The sequence below is a fragment of the Aotus nancymaae genome, unplaced genomic scaffold (assembly GCF_030222135.1).
Source record: "Aotus nancymaae isolate 86718 unplaced genomic scaffold, 86718_ANA_hifiasm-v0.15.2.pri h1tg000092l, whole genome shotgun sequence".
In the NCBI taxonomy this organism is placed as follows: domain Eukaryota; kingdom Metazoa; phylum Chordata; class Mammalia; order Primates; family Aotidae; genus Aotus; species Aotus nancymaae.
The window spans coordinates 3,837,842-3,860,753 of NW_026988507.1; the positions used below are offsets into that span (position 1 = coordinate 3,837,842).

Consider the following 22,912-nt stretch of genomic DNA (forward strand, 5'->3'; position numbering starts at 1 on the left):
TAATATAGTCTTGCTAAGAGTATGGATACTTGACCTTTTAGTTAACCTGTTTAGCCTGTTTGAGGCCTTTTGAAATATAGATCCATATTAGTTCATAGATCTGTATCACTATCACCTATGAACCCTAAGAATCCAAGAACCCCAAGTGGGGAAACAGACACAATCAGTTATAGGACTAGCTGGTCCGGAATTATAGTACCATTGTTGACCTTAGGCTTAACACTTTCTTTCTCTGCTTCAAAAATTGTTTTTAAGGTGTGCAACATGATGTTCTGGTATTCATATGCATGATAACATGGTTAGTAGAGTCAAGAAAATTAATATATCCATCATCTCACATGGTCGCTTCTTTTTTTGTGGCAAGAGCATCTAAAATCCACTCTTTTAGCAAAAATCCCAAATATACAACACAATATTACAGGTTGAGCATCACTAATCTAAAAATTCAAGACCCTGGCTGGGCACGGTGGCTCATGCCTGTAATCCCAGCACTTTGGGAGTCTGAGGCAGGTGGATCATCTGAGGTTAGGAGTTCAAGACCAGCCTGGCCAACATGGTGAAACCTGTCTCTACTAAAAATACAAAAATTAGTTGGGCATGGTGGTGTGTGCCTGTAATTCCAGCTACTCAGGAGGGCAAAGCAGGAGAATCTCTTGAACCTGGGAGGCGGAAGGTGCAGTTAGTGGAGATCTCGTCACTGCACTCCAGTCTGGGGGACAGAGCGAGACTCCATCTCAATAAATAAATAAATAAATACATTTTTTAAAAGTCTAAAACCCACAATGCTCCAAAACTTAAAACCTTTTGAGCACTGACATGATGCCACAAGTAGAACATTTTACACCTAACGTCCTGTGATAGGTCACAGTCAAAATGCAGTGAAAACTTTATCTTATGGACAAAATTATGAAAAATATTATGTAAAATTACCTTGAGGGTATGTTTGTAAGGTGTATATGAAACAAATGAATTTCAAGTTTGGACTTGGGTCTCATACCCAAGATATAATATGTATGCAAATATTCCAAAATTCAAAATATCCAAAATCTGAACTACTTCTGTCAGAGGCAAGTGAACCACAGCAACTCCATCTTAAATAGGAGCTGGGTAAAATGAGGCTGAGATGTACTGGGCTGGATTCCCAGACGGTTAAGGCATTCTAAATCACAGAATGAGATAGGAGGTCAGTACAAAATACAGGTCATAAAGACCTTGCTGATAAAACAGGTTTCAGTAAAGAAGCTGGCTAAAACCCACCAAAACCAAGATGGTGATGAGAATGACCTCTGGTCGTCCTCACTGCTGCACTCCTGCCAGCGCCATGACAGCTTACAAATGCCATGGCAACATTAGGAAGTTACCCTATATGGTCTAAAAATGGGACACATGAAGAACGTACCCCTTGTTTAGCATATCATAGGAAAATAACCATAATGAGCAACCAGCAGCCCTAAGACTGCTCTGACTATGAAGTAGCCATTCTTTTATTTTTTTACTTTCTTAATAAACTTGCTTTCACTTTATGGGCTCACCCTGAATTCTTTCTTGTGCAAGATCTAAGAACCCTCCTCTGGGGTCTGGATTGGGACCCTTTTCCTATAACATCTTTTTGGCAACCACAAAGGGGCTATAGTGCAGAAACCCCCAGTTAAGTGTTGGGGTCCTGTAACATCTTTCTGGCGACCGTGGAAGCGACTATAGTGAGGAAACCCCGCACCCAAAAGTTAACTTTGGGTAAGTGGGTCCTGTAACAACTGGCAACCACTGAAGCAACTATAGTGAGGAAACCCCCAACCCAAAAGCTAACTTTGGGTAAGTGGTAAGGGCTGGTAACATTTTTCTGGCAAACCCCAAAGGTACAATACTGAAGAAGCCCTACAACCCAAAGGTAATAGACTGCAGTACTGATCAGCTGACTTTGGGTAAGTGGGGGCGGGGGGGTACCCAGGTAATGAACAGGATTGGGTTAGAGGCCCAACTTAAGAGAATTAGAGTCTCTCCTAAGAGAGAGAGGGTTAAAGCCTCCTCTCAGTAAAAGACAAGGACACTTGACCAACTTTGGCTTAGAGGCCCAACTTAGGAGGCTTAGAAATCCTCCTAAGATTTAGGGGGTTATAAGTCCCTCTCAGTAAAGTCCTTCTTGGCTAAGAATGGGCTTGGTATTACAGCATGTTAACTGCTATTCTCTTTGGGGTAATCTGCCTTCCAGTCCCTGCTGATGGCTGTGGGTGACAGGATTATGCATGTTCAAAATCGTGGGACATGGAGAGCTTTTTCTTAACTAAAAGGGGAAACTTGAGAGCTGATGGGACTGCTGCAAAAGATCTCTTGTCGACTGACAAGCAGGTACCTGAACTTTTCAGTGATGCTGCAGTGGGTGGGTCTTTTTCTGGCCTCCCTGAGCATTTCACCTTCTCTACCCTGCCACAGGCAATGCTTTTCTCTCTCTCCTTTCCATTTCTTATCTTTTCCGTTACTCAGGGTGACCATCTTACCCAGAGACCACATGTTGAAACTCTTGGTTGGAGGTTGGGTTAACAATGATGGGGGCAAGTTTGAGCCTTGCCAGTTTGATATTGGGTGTTAAGCAGAGTGGCTAATATCTATGTTTTGTCACATATATTTTGCTCTGGCCAGAATGGAAAAAGATAAATTTCCTTTGTGTTGTGGCTTGGCCCTTAGGGCTGTGATGCAGCCAGCCAGGTCTGAGGGAGGGGGAACCCAGAAACCTGGCAAGCTGGCAATAGGGCAAGAATTTCTTACCAGTCAGACTTCTGGTCTCTCTCTCCCTCTCTGTGGGTGTGGTTGTGGGTGCACGCAAACTTGATGAGGTTTCCTTCTGGTCAGTCACCTTGGGAGCTTGACCTTGTAACCATGTGGCAGTACTCTCCCTTGGTCTCTGCCATCACAATGGCAGCCCAGGTTCAAGATTCAATTCCTGGCTTAGAGGGATGATTATTTATCTTCTGTCTATGTATTTATATGTATTATGTGTGTGTAAAATAAAAGAACTTTAATTAATTGGTTTAATAATAATGAACTTAAATATTTTGTCAGAAAAGTAAAAAGTGTCATGCCTTTTAGTTCATGTGATTTAAGTAATCTTTGGGAAATAAAAATAGTTTTAAAGATTGTTGGTAAAATAAAGACATTTTGTCTAAATTATGCAGGTCAGATATTAAGTTTGCTAAATGCTTTAAGGGCATAAACTGCTTCTTTGACTTTCGAAAATTGTTCAATTTACCTACTTTGGAGCATTAGATTCTAGATAAGTTCAGAGACATGTGGAGTTAGCCACACCCCCAGCTATGCTGGAAAAAGCCAGCCCTTATCTGCACTTCCATGTACTATCCTAGGCTCCACACCTACTACATAATTAAAATCCTGAACTTACCAAGGTTTTCATCAAAAGTAAAAGTTGCTAAGAGTTAACATTGTAACATTTAATTAAGACTACTGACAAAACGGTTCTACATGCAAAGTGTGTAAGAAAAGCGAAATGTGTTTTTGGTGAAAGATGATAGGAAGGTATGGGAATGTGGATTTTTCTTGCCCAAATTAAAGGGTTAATGATTGTTTTAAGTAAGATAGAATAATGCTGAAGGTTAAGAAAGTTATGGAAAGTTTGTAAAAAATTAATCTTGTAAAAAAATATTGTATATGTGGACATGGGCAAAAATTAAAGGGGTATTATTCAGTTTTTTGATAAGTTAAACATTGGAATAAAAGCACAACTGTTTTTCTTAGAGCAAAACCTGCTTATGATCTGCTCTTTAACAAAAATTTGTAAAGGGTTATAAAAGGTTTATGAAAATCTTACCTTATGGTCAAACTGATTAAATGCATTTATCTAGAAGGTTTCATTAAGAATTGGGTTTGACTGGCCAGGCATGATGGCTTATGCCTGTAATCCCAGCACTTTGGGAGGCCGAGGCAGGCAGATCACGAGGTCAAGAGATTGAGACTATCCTGGCCAACATGGTTGAAACCCCGTCTCTACTGAAAATACAGGCATTAGCTGGGTGTGGTGGTGTGTGCCTGTAGTTGCAGCTACTAGGGAGGCTGAGGCAGGAAAATCCCTTGAACCCTGGAGGCAGAGGTTGCAGTGAGCTGAGATCACACCACTGCACTCCAGCCTGGCGATAGAGGGAGACTCTGGGGAGGGATAACATTAGGAGAAATACCTAATGTAGATGACGAGGGGATGGATGCAGCAAACTACCATAGCACATGTATACCTATGTAACAAACCTGCATGACCTGCACATGTACCCCAGAACTTAAAGTATAATTAAAGAAAAAGAAATTATTTCAGCATTGAAAAAAACAGAATTGGGTTTGACATCAATAATGCACTAATGCAACAGTGACATTTGGTTTATTTGCTATAAAAGTTATGTAGGAAGCATTATCAAATATAAAATGGTGTTTGGTTTTCTTTGGGCTATATTTGTATAAATATGTTATTGGTATGTGTTCCAGAATATGGGAAACTTCTATAATTCTGATATAACTTAGTGTATGTTATTAATATTATAATTGTTACATAAAATCATTGTGTGCCACAGAGGTAACCCAAATTTTCTAGCCAATTGTGGCTTTAATAGTGGCTGTTCTAAAAGATTTTGTTATCCACAGACAATTATTGTCTGGTTTTAATCCTCTTTAAAATGTGGTTTTATAATCAGCTATAGGACTTTGACAGAGGTTCTTAAATGCAAGTTTCTGATACCTTTGGAAATTGTGATATTAGAGTAGAAGAAAATACTTTCAGAACTCTCATAGAGGCTGAAATGTTCATGAATATCGAGTAGAACAGGAGTTAATTAAATTAACTGAAACAATAGAATACTAAAGTAATATTTTGACTTTGCTTAAAATGTTGCTGACCCTTTGTTTTGTTTTTCAGAGTCAAGGAAACTTTTCTTTTGAGCTATTTACAGCTATTTTTGAGCTATTTGTATTTATATGCAAAAGTATACTCCTCTGAACAAAATTTGGAGTATGTTTGTTTCTCTCTACCTGATTTTTCCAGAATCTGGAAACTATCTGTGAGTATTCTTAATTTATAGCAATATAGTTGTTTGCATAAGTGCAATAAGAATCTGTTTTCTTTTGTAACAGGACACACCTGGAGATACTGGTTATTTTACCAAGCTTTGACTGGAATGACGTGCTTTCCTTTAAGGAATCAAACTTGACTTGTAAAGCCAATAAAAGCCCTTTGGGGAATTGGCCTCATACTTGCCTACACAGTCCCTATATGGGATTTATAACCTGTGGTAAGAATGTCACTTTCTAACAGGTCCAGGAGTCCCAAGTTATCTTGGGACCTCAAAAGGAGAGAAATTTACCCAATTCACAGGTATTTGAGGGTCAAACCCATTGCAAGTCTTGGCTATAAAAAAGTCTTATCTGAGATATCTTCTATGGAGCAGAGTTCCATCAAAGCCCAATTACAAAAGGCTTATGTGAAAAATAATTATTCTTGCTGCACTTTATACAAAAAATCAGGCCAAGTATAATAAAGCAAATCAGTGTTACTATGATTTGTCTTTAGTTAAAAATGGGAAACTGGAGAGAGAAACTATGTTTCAAGAACTATGGTACACTTGTTATTAAATTCTAGTCTCATCAGTTGTTTTTAAGTTTGTTTCTGCAATTTAGGCTAACCTTGCTTATTCCTGTGAACCAACCAGTGATCTCTAGCTGCTGCTCAGAAGAAACAAGAGGGATGGATAATGTAAAAATCTAGATAAATATTCTAATTCTGGACACACTGCAATCATCTAGCAACACCATATCAGCTTGGTTCCAACAGTTGCTCAGTTCAGGGAAAGCCTTATAATTTTGTTTACTTGATAATTTTACTTATTTTGCTTTACTCTCATGGAATACATTGCTATGGTACTCTGTATAGGAATAAGGATAAGCTTACTCAATGTTTTCTTGAATTAAACATTAATATTTACACTATTAATATTCCAAACATCACTTTTTGTCAGAACTTAAGTCATGAATGTCCTTCTCCATACTGATGCTTTCTGAATGAGCTCTTCTCTACCCTGAATAATTAGGCAGGCATATCATCGCCCCTATTCAGTCTGAGGAAGTTACAGAAGATGGATCTTTGTCCCTCTGCAACCCTTAGGATTAAGGGTTCTCTTATAAAAGGGAGGGGGGTATGTCAGAGCCATGTGAATGAGAGCAACTCCATCTTAAATAGGAGCTGGGTAAAATGAGGCTGAGGCCCACTGAGCTGCATTTCCAATCGGTTAAAGCATTCTAAGTCACAGAATGAATTAGGAGGTTAGCACAAAGTGCAGGTCATCATGAAGACCTTAATGAAAACAGGTTGCAGTAAAGAAGCTGGCTATAACCCACCAAAACCAAGATGGTAATGAGAGTGACCTCTAGTCTTCCTCACTGCTACACTCCCACAAGTGCCATGACAGTTTACAAATGTCATGGCAATGTCAGGAAGTTATCCTATATGGTCTAAAAAGGGTAGGCATGGATAACCCACTCTTTGTTTGGCATGTCATCAAGAAATAACCATAAAAATTGTCAACCAGCAGCCCTCAGGGATGCTCTGTTTATGGAGTAGCCATTCTTTTATTCCTTTACTGTCTTAATAAACTTGGTTTTGCTTTGCACTGTGGGCTTGCCCTGAATTCTTTTTTGGATGAGATCCAAGAACCTCCTTTTGCGGTCTGAATCAGTACCCCTTTCCTGTAACACTTTTGGTCCCAAGCATTTTTGATAAGGAATACTCAAACTGTATTAACTATAATCCTCATGTTGTACCCCTAGACTTGTTCATCCCACATACCTGCAACTTTATATCCTTTCACCTACATCTCCACATTTCCTCCCCAAACTCTTTGTAACAACTGTTTTATCTATGTCTGTGTATTAGACTTCTTTTTTAAAAAGATACCATGTATACATGAGATCATGCAGTATTTTTCTTTCTATCTCTGACTTATTTTACTTACCATAAGGTCCTCCAGATTCATCCATGTTGTGGCAAATGAGAGGATCCCTTTCTTTCTTAAGGTTGAATAATACTCTATTTTATATGTGCCTGTGTTTCTTTATCCATTCACATCAATGGGCACATAGGTTGTTTCCATATCTTGGCTATTGTGAATAATGCTGCAATGAACATGGGAGTATACATGTCTTTATGAGATGGTGATTTCATTTATATCCAGAAGTGGGATTACTGGGTCATATGAACAAGTAAAGTTGTACTTTTAATTTTGTTAGGAAACTTCATACTGTTTTCTACAATGGCTGCACCAATCTACCTTCTCTCCAACAGTGTACAAAGATTCCCTTTTCTCCATACCCTTGCCAACACTTGATATCTCTTGACTTTTGATAATGGCTGTCCTAAGAGCTGTGAGGTGATAGCTTATTGTGGTATTGATTTGCATTTTCCTGATGGTTAATAATGTTCAGCACCTTTTTCACACACTTCTTGGCCATTTTTATGTCTTCTTTGGAGAAATGTCTATTAATACTTTCTCAAAATCACTGACCTAGCTTTCATAGATTCTCAGGAGTTGAGCTAGGAGAGGTCTGATTATATTAGTTCTTCATAATAAAAAACCAATGATGATTCATGACAAGTATTAAAATTAAGTGTATGTGGCAGGATATGTAGTATTATTTAAAAATTTTTGTTATATTTTTAGGTTTCATAGCGATGTCGTGGTATTGTTTAAGAAAGAGGCTCTTGCCTTTCAGAGATTCATGCTGAAATATTTACAGATGATATGATATCGGGGACCTGCTGCAAAATAATTCTAGGTGATGATGGGCATAAAAAATCCAAAAAGACAGGCCTGAATTGATAATTGAAGTTGGTATATGGGGATTCATTATACCATTGTCTACCCTTACATATGTTTAAAATTTCCAGTAATAGAAAAAATTTAAGGGAGAAATAAAATTAAGGATATCAGTCAGGATTTAGTTTCATTTAACAGAAATCTGTTTATGCTAAGGAAAACAGATTTAACACAGGGAATTCAGTGTCTACAAATTTGTTAAAATTATTGGCAGTGCAGGCTCTAGGCTGGGCCTCTAGAAATAATTAGCATAACAACATATTCAACTCACTTGCTAAGGTTAAATGCTATCTGTGCCTCCTTCAAGAAGTCAGGAAATCAGGAAGCCATTAGCTCAAGGCATGCTCCAGAAACACATCACTTGAGCCAAATCTGATGATCAAAAATCATAACCACAACTGTTGACTATAGGGCCACCTGCTGCTGCAGCACCTGCTAGAATCATACGAGCAAAATGGATGCCTTGCTCTGGCCACCAGCACTCTTTCACTGGTGGAATCTAAATTATATCTAGAACCCTAGCTGCAAGGGAGTGTGGGAAATACAGTTTTCAACTTTCTATCCTTTGTAGAACTGGACTAAAAAGAGGTGGGAACAAATATTGAGTGCATCAGTCCACCACAAAGTGTTAGCAATTAGGCTGTCAGTACCGTCCCTGGTATAAGGAAAGCCTTCCCTCTCCCCCAGTCTAATATTACCTGTTTTTAGACACAGTTCAGATCCTATCTCTTTCTTAAATTAAACCTTACCTGATCTCATTGGTCTCATTGATTTCTCCACCTTTCTACTTTCTTTTCCTCTTTCCTTCCTTGCTTCCTTCTCTCCTTCATGCATGTATGCACTATGTAGATACGTGTATCTCTGAAATCCTTCTGGACTTATTATTCATTCTGCCCTGTAGTTTGGTCTACATCATGCAAATATTTTGAGGTACAGTGTCATTTTAGATGGGTTTGTCTTGCTTGCTTAAATAGGCTCTAAGTGACTTAAGGCCAGATAAGTTTCTTTGTGTATCCTCTCCTCTGATATATAACACCATGCAGTATAAATAGCAAGATTATGTATTTTACATTGGTTCTTTTAATAAAATGTACCAATAAGCATAACAAGAAATTGATGCCTTCCTTAAGTACCTCACAAGATTGTGGTAAGAATCAGAAATATTCTGTGCTAAATTGTCATTTGTAACCTATTATAAATGTTGACAGATAGTAATTATGGTTGTGTTAACACCAAGACCTTCACATGATGACCCTAGTCTGCCTTTTAATTAATCATATAGGCTGATGATTATTTCTCTCTTTCAGTGAAACTATAGTTCTTTGTTTCTTGAACTCAATCTGCACTTCCCGCCTCTGTGCCATTGACCATGTTCTCCCTCCACTGAAAAGTCTCAGCTCAGGCCCCATTTCCATCTGTCAATCTCCTCTCCACTAAGCAGTCTGAATGTAGAGCAATAACTGGTTAGATGTCAGTTTCTGGCAGAGTTAACCAAGCATCAACAGTAATGGTGTAGACTTGTGCTTGTTGACATAACTCAAGATAGGAAATAATATCTTGTTAAGTGAAAAAAATGTTTTAAAAACTCAATGTTAGGTATAATTTCCATTTTTTGTAAATATGTATATATTTTTATTTGTGCTCATTCTTTCATTAAACAGATATTTATTGAGTGTCTACTGTGTGCCAGGCACTATATCTGTGCATAGAAAAACCGTGGAAGGCCATACAGCGATACATATACAGTGATCGTCTCTGCTTGCTGAGATAACAGGTGAACTTTTTTTTTGCTTGTTTTATTCCATTTGAAAAATTGTATTTTCTAACTTTTCTACCAAATTATATTAATTCATTTATTCATTTTTAAAATAAATAAATTAGCATTTATTAATAAAGAACTAATCTTTTTTAAAAGAACCACTTCTGTTCTTCAAAATGCTTACAATATAATACTCAATGAAAAAGTAGGTTAAAAACAATCTAAAATCACCAATGCTAAATTTAAAAAAGAGAAGGAAGAGGAGCTAGAGAAAAGAAAGGAGAAGGAAAATGGAAGAAAAAAAGGAAGGAAAAGCTTAACAGCAGCCCATTTGGGCATTTGGGAGTGGCAGTATTTCTTTTACAATATCTGTTCTAAAGATCCTACAATCGCTTCTCGGCCTTTTGGCTAAGATCAAGTGTAAAGATCCTACAGTGAGTATGTGTTACCTTTACTTATTTTTTGAGACAGCATCTCACTCTGTTGCCCAGGCTGGAGCACAGTGGCATGATTACACCTCAGTGGAGCCTTGACCTCCCCAGGCTTAGGTGATTCTCCCACCACAGCCTCCCAAGTAGCTGGGACCACAGGCACGTGCTACACACCCAGCTAACTTTTTTTTTCTTTTTTTTTTTTTTTATAGAGAAGAGATTTGACATGTTGTGTCATATTCTTGGGCTTAAGCGATCCGCCTGGATGTCCCAAAGTGTTGGAATTACAAATGTGAGCCACCATACCCAGCCATTGTATTACTTTTAGTATTAGGAAAAAAATTTTTCAGGGTCCAATCCAAATGTGACTTTTCTCTGAAGCTGCCTGAGATCCCTGCATTTAACATTTTTCAACCCCTTTCTTTTTTTTTTGTTTTTTTAAATTGCATTTTAGGTTTTGGGGTACATGTGAAGAACATGCAAGATTGTTGCATAGGTACACACATGGCAGTGTGATTTGCTGCCTTCCTCTGCTTCACCTATATCTGGCATTTCTCCCTATGCTATCTCTCCCCAACTCCCCACCCCTCGCTGTCCCTCCCCTATTTCCCCCCGACAGACCCCAGTGTGTGATGCTCCCCTCCCTGTGTCTATGTGTTCTCATTGTTCAACACCTACCTATGAGTGAGAACATGTGGTATTTGATTTTCTGCTCTTGTGTCAGTTTGCTGAGAATGATGGTTTCCAGGTTCATCCATGTCCCTACAAAGGACACAAACTCATCGTTTTTTATGACTGCATAGTATTCCATGGTGTATATGTGCCACATTTTCCCTGTACAGTCTATCATCAATGGGCATTTGGGTTGGTTCCAAGTCTTTGCTATTGTGAACTGTGCTGCAATGAACATTCATGTGCATGTATCCTTATAGTAGAACGATTTATAATATATACCCAATAATGGGATATATTGTATATATATCCAATAATGGGATTGCTGGGTCAAATGGAATTTCTATTTCTAGGTCCTTGAGGAATCGCCACACTGTCTTCCACAATGGTTGAACTAATTTACACTCCCACCAACAGTGTAAAAGTGTTCCTATTTCTCCACATCCTCTCCAGCATCTGTTGTCTCCAGATTTTTTAATGATCGCCATTCTAACTGGCGTGAGATGGTATCTCAATGTAGTTTTGATTTCCATTTCTCTAATGACCAGTAATGATGAGCATTTTTATCATATGTTTGTTGGCCTCATATATGTCTTCTTTTGTAAATTCAAACTTTTTCAATCCCTTCATCACTTAGTACTAAATAAATATATGATAAATTGAATTGATACTATTTTTTCAAGTGTAGCCTCGTCGATGGGTGCCATTAATTTTGTTAATTTTTCCTTTCAATTTCCATTTTGATTTTCAAGAACAAGTTAGGTTTCAGAGATGTTATTTAATAATAATAAAAATGTATTCTTTGTGATTAATTTGTAATGGTATTTGCATAATACTGACCTAATTTTAGTGGCTAAGACTTCATCTATTGTTTTTATTCTTCTGACTTTTCTATTTTTCACTAGTTTTATGTGTGTGTGTGTGTGTCTGTGTGATATGCATACACACACTCACACATATATACAGACATGTATTTTTAATATGAAAATTTAAACAGTAGACTTGAGTTCTATTATTAGTCAATCCTTTCTCACCACAGAAAATTTTTGTCTGCTGCCCTATTTCCTTCCATTTCGCAGAGAAAAGTCTCCTTAACCCAGATTGGAAATGCCATCCACTGAATTAACTTTCTATCAGCCCTGTAATATCACTTCAGTAGCCTGTGATGTAGTCACACAAGAGGGAGTCAGTGTGGCAAGACTTTTAGAAATTACCCAGTCTAGCCCATCTGGACAGCTTTCATCAAAGAGGGCCAAGGGATAAGAGTGGGGCTTAACCATTTTAATTCATTTCAGCTTTTGCAAAATAAAGCAGATGGTAAAACACCACCACTGCATGAAGGTACTAGAAACAATCACAGATGGGCCAGTCTCTAGCACCACCACTGTGGTTAGAGGAATCAGCCTCAGACCAGGAGTCATAGGGCTCAAATCTCCCTGCCTGGCTCTCCTCCATCTTGAGGAGGTCCCCTACCCTGAAGAAAAGATGAGGTTCCTATAACCTGAAATATTAGAAACATGTGTATGTTGTGGCACATTAGAGGATCCTGAAACCAGGGCAGTTTTATTCTAGATAGGAGACTGTGTGAATGAAAATAATAATGTGTGGCCTGGCTATGGAAAGAGGAAAAGAGAAGGATGCCTGGAAAAGTTATTATTCTAGAGTACTTTCTGTAGGTCTTCAAAATAATAGAAATTAGTAAGATGCTTCTTGAGATACTACTTAGTTGGGCACATTGGGGTTTGACCCTTAACTAGGCTACAGCCTTCTTACAGAATTTAGGATCAGACAAAATACAAAACATTGTCCAAGGGGATTGGCTAATGACATTTAAAAAAAAAAAAAAACCAGCTAATTGACATTCTACTTCATGACATGGTCCCCATCACTTTGCTGAGAGTATCACAGTGAGGCTCCTGATGCATTATAGGCCTTGCTTTTGAAGTTGCATTTGCCTCTGTGGCCATTGCTTTTTAGATGAGACTGGGCATGTTCAGGATGGTATGGCTGTTGACAAGCCATCTGCTTTTTAATTTGTGAGGCTGCTATGCCCCCAAAATTTTTTTCCTCCCTGCTTACTATGGGTGATCCCTCAGAAATTTAAACCACAGTCATCCATATGGGAGAAAATGTGAACTCTGGAAGTTTTTCATTTCTGATGAGTAATATAGTAGCAGTTGGATTAAACCAAATCCTTTGAGTATGAGTTTTTAATTCCCTAATTCCCTGACATAAAGTGATTTCATTGAAGAGATTGGTTTAATCTCTTGCAGTTGATGGATAAACTACGTGCAAAATTTCAAAACACAAATTTGTTGTTTGCTGGTTGACTACCAGGTTGGGTACTTGATCCCCGGTGATGCCATTTATTGAGGATTTGCATTTTTTTAAAGCTGGGATTGCTAAACTAAAGGTGCTTTTGTGTCTGTGCAGTTTGTACCCAGCTATATGTGTGCTCTGTGATCTGACATATTAAAATAACTGAATTGTTTTTATTTTAAAAACACTGCTTCAGGCCGGGCTCAGTGGCTCACGCCTGTAATCCCAACACTTTGGGAGGCTGACCGAGGTGGGAGGATCACCTGAGATCGGGAGTTTGAGACCACCCTGTCCATGGGGAAACCTGAGTGTGGTGGTGCATGCCTGTAATCCCAGCTACCTGGGAGGCTGAGGCAGGAGAATCGCTTGAACCTGGGAGGTGGAGGTTGCAGTGAGCTGAGATCGCGCCATTGCACTCCAGCCTGGGCGACAAGAGCAAAACAACATCTCAAAAAAAAAAAAAAAATCACTGCTTCATAAAAGAGAATCTCTGTTACCTACAGCTAACATGATATTCCTATAAATCTGATCACTAAGATTATGGGACATGGTTCACTGTATAGTTAAAAATGGAGGGCAATTTATAAAAGGCATAAAATTTAGGTACACCTACATAACTTGGTAGACAAAGATTGCTTTAATGCCTCTAGTAGTAACATGTAAAAGTTGTATAGTCAGTAAATTAACTACTCGTTTACTTATGGTAATTTATTTTTAATCAGTAGCATTTTCATATGTTTATTTTTTTATTTTGCTATATTTTAGGGGTGTCAAGCTTCCATTTTTGCTATCTCCTTCTAAATACACTCAGAACAGGAGAAATTTGGACTAATTTTCGAACTACAGATACTTTCTAATCATGATGCATTTCAAAAGTGGACTCGAATTAACTGAGTTGCAAAATATGACAGTGCCTGAGGATGATAACATTAGCAATGATTCCAATGATTTCACCGAAGTAGAAAATGGTCAAATAAACAGGTGAGTATTTCTCCACTAACACTTCCTGTCCAGTGACAGAAATGGCTCATGGCTCACTCCTGTAATCCCAGCACTTTGGGAGGCCAAGGCAGGCAGATCATTCAACATCAGGAGTTCAAGACCAGCTTGGCCCACATGTTGAAACCCCCTCTCTACTAAAAATACAAAATAAATTAGCCAGTGGTGGCTCATGCCTGTAGTCTCAGCTACTCAGGAGGCTGAGGCAGGAGAATGCTTGAACCCAGGAGGCAGAGGTTGCAGATTGTGCCATTGCACTCCAGCCTGGGCAACAGAGCGAAACTCTGTCTAAAAAAAAAAAAAAAAAAGAAAGAAAGAAAGAGGGCTGGGCGCGGTGGCTCACGCCTGTAATCCCAGCACTTTGGGAGGCCGAGGCAAGTGGATCACGAGGTCAAGAGATCGAGACCATCCCGGTCAACATGGTGAAACCCCGTCTCTACTAAAAATACAAAAAATTAGCTGGGCATGGTGGCACGTGCCTGTAATCCCAGCTACTCGGGAGGCTGAGGCAGGAGAATTGCCTGAACTCGGGAGGCAGAGGTTGCGGTGAGCCGAGATCGCGCCATTGCACTCCAGCCTGGGTAACAAGAGCGAAACTCTGTCTCAAAAAATAAAAGAAAGAAAGAAAGAAAAAGAAATGGCTCTAAAAATTATTCTGGTTTTTAGTTATTCTGTTGAATTATTCATTACTAAAGTTATGTTCCATTTGAAGATACAATTTGAATTTCTTATGTGACATCTGTTGGGTATAGTCTGCAATAGCAGATGAAGCAAATAGGAAAGTAATTTATTCATCTTTTAAAATCTTTCAATTGAGACTAATAAAAATGTATGAATACATTGAACCCCAACCAAGCTCTGTGTTATGAATTAAACAGAGTATTGGAATTTCACTGCATGCCATATCAAAATGTGTACTACAGTCATCTGTTCATATTTTAATCAAGAAATGGTCAACGTTGCATTTTACAATGAGTCTGTGTTAAAACTACAGGTGTGGCCGGGCGCGGTGGCTCAAGCCTGTAATCCCAGCACTTTGGGAGGCCGAGGCGGGTGGATCACGAGGTCAAGAGATCGAGACCATCCTGGTCAACATGGTGAAACCCCGTCTCTACTAATACAAAAAAAAATTAGCTGGGCATGGTGGCGCGTGCCTGTAATCCCAGCTACTCAGGAGGCTGAGGCAGGAGAATTGCCTGAACCCAGGAGGCGGAGATTGCGGTGAGCCGAGATCGCGCCATTGCGCTCCAGCCTGGGTATCAAGAGCGAAACTCCGTCTCAAAAAAAAAAAAAAAAAAAAAAAAAAAAACTACAGGTGTATCATCCTTATAAGCATCATTTGTAGTGTGGATTGTAAATAATAATAATGGTTGAGCCCAAATGACTCTATGAGGAACTATAATAGAGACATAGTATATAAAAGAAAAGGAGAAGGAAAGAGACCACTACTGAGGGGAGAAGCAATGGGGAAGAAGTAGAGGGTCAGGGTAGGAAGAGTGCTGGTCCGGAAGCTCTGGCCACTAGCTGTGACCTCAGGCAAGTCCTTCCAACCCTTAGGTCTTTCTTGCTTATGTTGCAAGAGTAGAACCAAATGTCTTTTTACAAAAGTGATTTAGGACATTCTTAGACTCACTGATTGTCTAGCTGGCTTAGCAGGAAGCCCTCCAGCTTGGGAGTTAGTGTCACAGCCTCCTAAAAGATTAGGAGAAGAGAGTGGTATATGCAGGACTATTAGAACACCTACAATGTTACACTTTGGGAGGGTCAAAGGAAATTGCAATGGGGGAGGATAAGAACATTATGCCAACTAACCAGGCATCTTTGTAGAAATCATTTCTGATAGTCTACATTCTGATAAAGTGTGTGATTAAAAGCCCAGCATAGCATTTAGCTGCCATCATTTATTAATACATATGTTCAGAAGTTCCAGCCCTGTCTCTCCTTTCTTCCTCCTTTAAATGTTCTTAGAGGTTAAGTCCCCAACTCAGACACTTTTCCTCATTATTATCCAACTATGGTCAACTGTGATGTGTCTTACTATGGGACTCAAGTGTACTTACTTTTTTCACAATTTTTTGAGTAACTATGAATAATAATTACCATTTGTTGAGTGCCAGGTATTTTACATATGTTACCACATATCCTTATAACCAGCATGCAAAGCAAATATTTTGCAAATGAGAAAAATGTAAAATTTCCATTTACAAATAAGGAAACTAAGGTTCAGAGAAAGAAAATAACTTACCCAAGGGTACACACAGGTCTGTCTAAAACTTATGTATTTCTACTTTACCCTCCTCCGTCTGATTATAATGCTTGCGCATTGGTAAAAAGCTAGTCTTTAATAGTTCTATTAAATGCTACCAGGGCCATTTTATGTGCTGTACTCCTGGAAGGTTCAGTAGTCCCTGCTGACCTCCACTGAACAGTGGAAGGAATTCTCACCATTTCACAAGTAGGAAATTGTGGTTTTATAAAATTATCAAAGCAATCCATTATCAAAGCATTCCAAACTTCAAGGGCCTTAAAGGTGGGAATCATTTATAATAGTCAGTTTAGAATCTAAACTTGATTTTTAAAAGTGTTACTTACTAAAAATGTCTAGTTTTTAAGATGATTACCACTTGCAGTAGATGGAGAGAGATCCATTCTCACCCACGACTTAGGCACTTGCCTGGATGAGCTCACTTCCCTGTAGGCTCCAACCAGGGCAAGCGTTGGTACAGACAGAGGTCTGTTGGGTTTTGGTTCCTCTATTGCAAATGTAGTATGATGAGTTTATTTTTTTCTTTATTTCCCCTCTTTCTCTGACTGAGTTCATGACTGTTTTTTCATTTCTGGCTCTAAGACAATTAAATTAAAAAAAAATGTTACAGCATGAAGCTAATAAAGAAAAAGACCCTTGCCAATTTTACTGAAGGTCTCCATTGGGTGGTCTGGCTTACTGTATTGGCATATTTTTTTTTTCAGTTTTTTTTAAATTTATTTTTTTATTTTTTATTTTTATTTTTATTGCATTTTAGGTTTTGGGGTACATGTGAAGAACATGCAAGATTGTTGCACAGGTGCATACGTGGCAGTGTGATTTGCTGCCTTCCTCCCCTTCAACTATATGTGGCATTTCTCCCCATGCTATCTCTCCCCAACTCCCCACCCGCCGCTGTCCCTCCCCTATTTCCCCCCAACAGACCCCAGTGTGTAGTGCTCCCCTCCCTGTGTCCATGTATTCTCATTGTTCAACACCTGTGTATTGGCATATTTTAGTAGTCCATGATTCCTGTAAAAACTACACCTAAATACCCCTTATTCTCCCTGCAACTTTCTCAAACTTGTGAAAAGTCCAATTATATGAATCTAAGAAAACTACTTCTCCCCAAACAGTAAACTTTTAGGCAACAGTGCCTCTTTTTAGGAAGCTAGAGAAAATGCTGAAAACAAACATTGATACTGTGTTACCTGGCATCTAGCTGATAGCTCTGCTCTGCCTGGAAACTCCGCAATTAGATACAATAAGAATTATTTTAAAATATCCATTAGACCAGTGCTGCCAATGTTTTAATGTGTCTTTGAAACACTTGGAAACTTTGTTAAAATGCAGATTCTGATTCAGTTAGTCTGGGGTAGGGCCTGTGATTCTGATTTCTAGCAAATTCCCAGGTGATGCCCATAACTGCTGGTCCATGGACCAAACTTTGAGTAGAAAGCTCTAGATTTTTCCTATAAATGTGAACTTCTTGAGAGAAAGGACTGTCTTAATCATCTTTATATTCCTTCTGCCTATGCTAGTGTCTAGGCAGAGTGAACTGCCTATCCTAGTGTCTAGGCAATCTCTACAGGGTGGACATTACAAATTATGTGTTGACTCAGAGAGAGACAGAGAGAGAGAGAGAGAGTAGTTAAGTACATGGCTTTGGATTTAGACTTGTATTGAATCTTGGCTCTATCAGAGATCTTATGTGATCTTGTTTTCTGAGCCTCAATCTCATCCCTTTAAGATAGGGATAATAATAATAATAATAATACCTTATCTCATGAGATTGTTGGGGAATATTTAATGCAATATTATCTGTAGGTTAAGAACACAGGCTCTGCACTTAGCCTGCTTATGTTCAAACCCTGCCACAACAGTTAGTCCATTTATGCCTAGTGTTCCATTATTGGAACACTAAGCTTGTGGGAGTTATTTATATCCTACTGCTTAAGGTCATTGCCAAAGTCTGATATTTCACACCAAAAAATTTGCAACCTCTGGCATAAATGGCTTAATAGTAATGTAACTTTGGACAAGTTACTTAATTTCTCCAAACTGGGCTAAAAATAATACCAACCACATGTAATTATTTGTGAAAATAAATGAGAAAACCCACGTAAAGTACTTGATGTCTGGCAATAGTAAGCCTCTTAGTATGAGAAAAGTCTATCAGTAAAATTGCAGTCCTCTTTCTTTGGCAAGCACTTCTTTCTTCTCCACCTCAAGAAGCAATAATATTGCTCTAAGTTTTGGATGATTGCTGATTATTGTCACCTTAAATTTGGTGAAACATTAGTAGATTATACTAGGTGTACCCAGACAAATATGCATATATTTTAATATTTATCTGTTATTGTTATTTTTGTATAGTTATTGCTGTTATGACCTAGGAACTATTTAACAAGATTTAAGATTATTTTATTAAGATTTGTTTTTAAAAGAATTTGAGGCAACTATTGTCACTACACCCTGAATCCACTTGTCTTTCTATATCTTTTGGAGTTTGTGGGCTAAATTTTTATCACTTGAGAGGATCCTTGAAAACTTATCCCTCTTCTTCTTCTATTTTTCTATATCTTAGGGAAGAAGATTTCATAACTTCTTCCTATATTCAATTTTCATGTCAGAAAATTCTTCTCTTGCTTTCATTTCTCCTGTTACAATTAAAGTCTTTTTTTTCCTTATTTACAGTGGAATTTGTCCACCAGTAAGCCTTTGCTTACCTCTCAGTCTTCTCTTTAGATTCCTGTTTCTTCAATTTTCCCTTTTCATGTTCTCCAATCTCTTTGTTCTTCTCTTTCTTTTTTTTTCTTCTCCTATCTAATAGAATGTTAGCGTTTCAGGGAAAGAAGTAGGAAAGGTCATTTAAGTTCAACTACTTATCTCTTTTATGTTATGAATCCTCAGATGAAACAGTATAATCTAGTAAGAACTGATTGGTAGAGATTAAAACAGGAAGATTATCTTTCTGTTGTACAACTCATCCTTAATTAGATTGTTGCTGCTGATTTGTTTCTGGTTTTAAATAACAGCTTTCTGTTGCTTGCCTTTCGTCACACTGTACCTCAGTATAACAGCTTACATCATTTTTTAAGGCTTTGTTCAGGGTCACCCAATCACCCATTGTAGGGTTTATTTGTTTTGTTTTGTTCACAGAGCAATTGGCTACCTAACGGTTAATAAAATTCTGTTTTATGGATACAGACTCACTCAGTGAGAACTCTTTTTTAATACCTTTATCATCCTGAGACCACATGTCAAAGGCACCTTCTTCCATAGCACATTTTAAGTCAATGAAGAGAAATATTACATCAATTTTATTGCCAGAGATTGTGCTTTTTAACAAGCAAATGCATCTTTTAAATGGTGAGATAACAGAAACTTGTGATAAGCTGCTTAACCTAGTTATTTTGAATGGAATTTTCTATTACAAAAGGTTGGTTTTATATATTTTTAAATGTATAGAAATGCAAAGCAAAGATTTAAAGACTTAAAGAGAAGAAAAAGGTGAAACACCATAAAGAGATTCGGAGGCTTTAAATACTTCATTCTTATCGAGCTAAATTTCCCTGCAGCTTAAGCGACTCCCTAATTTCTAAACAGAAGATGCATATTCAGTTGGTGGAGAGCTCCTCTGAGTTGCTAATATGTGGGTAGGTACACATTAGAAGGAGCTGAGAGACAGCTCTGGACAACCACAATGCAAGATGAGTTCAGTATTGATAGTATACAGTACAGATAAAGAAATAAGTAGGTCAGAGTCCAAAAACTCCAAACCAGAGTGTGGAAGACTTGTGGATGATGAGGGTTTTGAACTGATAGGAAAAGATTGGCTGAGAGGAAGAAAGAGGACCTCCTCAAGGGAAAGTGAATTCCTACTGCCATCTTGCTTTTTATTCTCTGCTCTCAGAATGCACTGGTCTTATCTCAGCCCTCAGCTCCTCTCAGGAGGAGCAGGGGGAGCTAAGATTGGAATACTGAGGCAAAATCAAATTAAGCAGTACCTGGAATTGCAGGGTGAGGAATTTGTGCTTGAAGTTTATTCAGTGGGGGAGCCAGTGGAGATTTTTGGGAAAAACCTATTAAGTCTTGTTGCAGAAAATGGACTGAAAGAGAGAATTGAGGAGGCACTCTACAAATAATGTGTTTTAATGTGCTCTCTAATGGTTATTCATTGAAACAGCTCTGTCAGTCAGTATCATTATTCTCATTCTGCAGAAGTTCTGCAGGAAACAGCTGGCAGTCATACAGGGACTTTATCTGCTTCAACTGCACAATGTTTGACCTGACTGAATGTACCCTCATGTCACAGTGCCTGTATCTCTTTCTTCTCTGCTCACCTATACTTTGCCACCAACCCCAGGGAGTATTACCAGGCCTGGAATTTAGATCTGCCATAACAGGCAGTTTATTGGTGGTTTGTTTGGTTTGTTTGAAAATGTTCACACTTTTCTTTTAATTTAAATATAATAGAAATTCTCTCTGGAAAACAAGTCCACAAGAAAGGCAAAGGGAGACTGCTGGATAGACTTGGTAGAATTGAGTTGGTTATTAAAATTAGCCAGATTAGGTCAAGCACAGTGACTCACACCTGTAATCCCAGTACTTTGGGAGGTGAGGCCAGAAGAATCACTGGAGCCCAGGAGTTCGAGACCAGCCTGGGCAACACAGCAAGACTCCATCCCTACACAATTAAAAAAAAAATTAGCTAGGTGTGGTGATGTGTGCCTGTTGTCCCAGCTACTTGGGAGGCTGAGGCAGGAAGATTGCTTGAGTCTAGGAGCTCCAGGTAACAGTGAGCTATGATTGTGTCACTGCACTCCAGCTTGGGCAACAAAGCAAGAACTTGTCTCTAAAATAATAATAATAATAAAATTAGCCTGATTAAATACAGTTGGCTGTCCATATCCTTGGGTTCTGCATCTGCAGATTCAACTGAGGATTAAAAATATTTGGAAAACAAACACAAATTGACAATACAACAATTAAAAATGCAAATTTTAAAACATGGTATAACAACTATTTACATAGCATTTGTATTAGGTATTATAAGTAGTCTAGAGAGGACTATTTCTCAGGCTTCTGTCTTTTAGTTTTCTCTGGCTAATCCCAGTTAATGCTGGTTTTTTCCTTTTCTGGACTCTTCACCTCATCTTAATCTGCACAGCCTGATGTTCCTATACTGGTGTTAGCTGGTATGGTCTCTCCTTACTCACAATGTCAGCTCCTATGTTTCAGGAGACCAAGGTTTTTCTTCCACATCCTTTTGATCCCTAGTAGGTCCTAACCAAAAGCAGTGTCCACAGATTGTAAAGCTTATACCAAGTGATACTCCCAGAGTAAGTTTGTAGTAAGTACATTGCATAACTTTAGTATATCCTGATGAAATAACACAAATTTGGAGAAATAATGCCTGAAAGAACCAGATCACTTGGATTAAAGTTGAAAAACATAGATGAATTAAAATGAACATCAATGATACATGTTTCATCAAAAAATACTTTCCTATGAAATACAGCATCATTGAAAAAAGTATATGAGGCCGGGCACAGTGGCTCATGCCTGTAATCCCAACAGTTTGGGAGGCCAGGAGTTCAAGACCAGCCTGGATGACAAGCAAAACCATGTCTCTAATAAAAATATAAAAATTAGCTGGGTGTGGTGGTGCACAGCTGTAATCCCAGCTACTTGTGAGGGTAAGGCACTAGAATCACTGAGCCAGGGAAGTGGATATTGTACCATTGCACTCCCGCCTGGGTGACTAAGTCTCTGTCTCAAAAAAAAAAAAAGGTATACGAAAATATAATATACAGCTTAAATATGCATGCTTCATTAAACTAGTCCAGTTCAAGTGGTTTTACATTTATTAATGAAAAATTCACTGTCATTAGTTGTAACCATGATCAGGTAATTGAATTTCCAGACCTAGAAGAGTCACAAAGCATCCCTAACATATCTTACTAATACATGCAGCAGTTTGCCTATGCATGGACTTTTAATTTAATTTTATATTTTTATAGATTTAGGAGGTACAGGTGCAGTTGTGTTATACAAATATATTATGTAGTGGTAAAGTTTGGGCTTTTAAAATAGTAAACATTGTACCCAGTGGATAGTATTTCATCCCCTGCTCCCTCCCACCTTCCCACCTTTTGGAGTCTCCAGTGTCTACTTTTCACTGTTTGCGTCCACATGGACCTATTGTTTAGCTCCCACTTATAAGTAAGAACATTCAGGTTTTGACTTTCTGTTTCTGAATCATTTCATATAAGCCTTCAGCTCTATCCATGTTGCTGCAAAAGACATGATTTTATTGTTTTTTATGGTGAAATAGTATTCTGTGGTATATATCTACACTATATTTTCTTTATCCAGTCATCTCTTGATGGACACTTAGGTTGATTCCATGACTTTGCTAAAGTGAATAGTACTGCGATAAATATATGAATTCAGGTATCTTTTTGATATAATAGTTTCCTTTCCTTTGGGTAGATACCCAGTAGTAGGATTGCTAGACGGAATGGTAGATCTATTTTTATTCTTTGAGGAATCTCCATGCTGTTTTCCATAGAGATTGTATTTATTTAAGTCCCTACCAATGGTGTGTAAGCGTTCCTTTTTT

General features: G+C 38.3%; 1 protein-coding gene and 1 long non-coding RNA gene across 2 annotated transcripts in view; one reads left to right on the forward strand and one right to left on the reverse strand.

The window, feature by feature from the left end:
• The window catches only part of LOC105721865 (uncharacterized), a 36,734-nt gene extending 17,587 nt beyond the window's left edge, over positions 1-19,147 (reverse strand). The window contains exon 1 of the long non-coding RNA XR_010339944.1: positions 19,014-19,147. This is a non-coding gene — a long non-coding RNA (uncharacterized LOC105721865). The remainder of the gene's footprint in view (positions 1-19,013) is intronic.
• Positions 4,910-22,912, forward strand: part of SLC38A1 (solute carrier family 38 member 1) — a 59,963-nt gene continuing 41,960 nt past the window's right edge. The window contains exons 1-3 of the mRNA XM_012459088.3: positions 4,910-5,051; positions 9,521-9,633; positions 13,806-14,021. Coding sequence (XP_012314511.1) covers positions 13,900-14,021 — 122 coding nt within the window. The 5' untranslated portion in view covers positions 4,910-5,051; positions 9,521-9,633; positions 13,806-13,899. The remainder of the gene's footprint in view (positions 5,052-9,520; positions 9,634-13,805; positions 14,022-22,912) is intronic.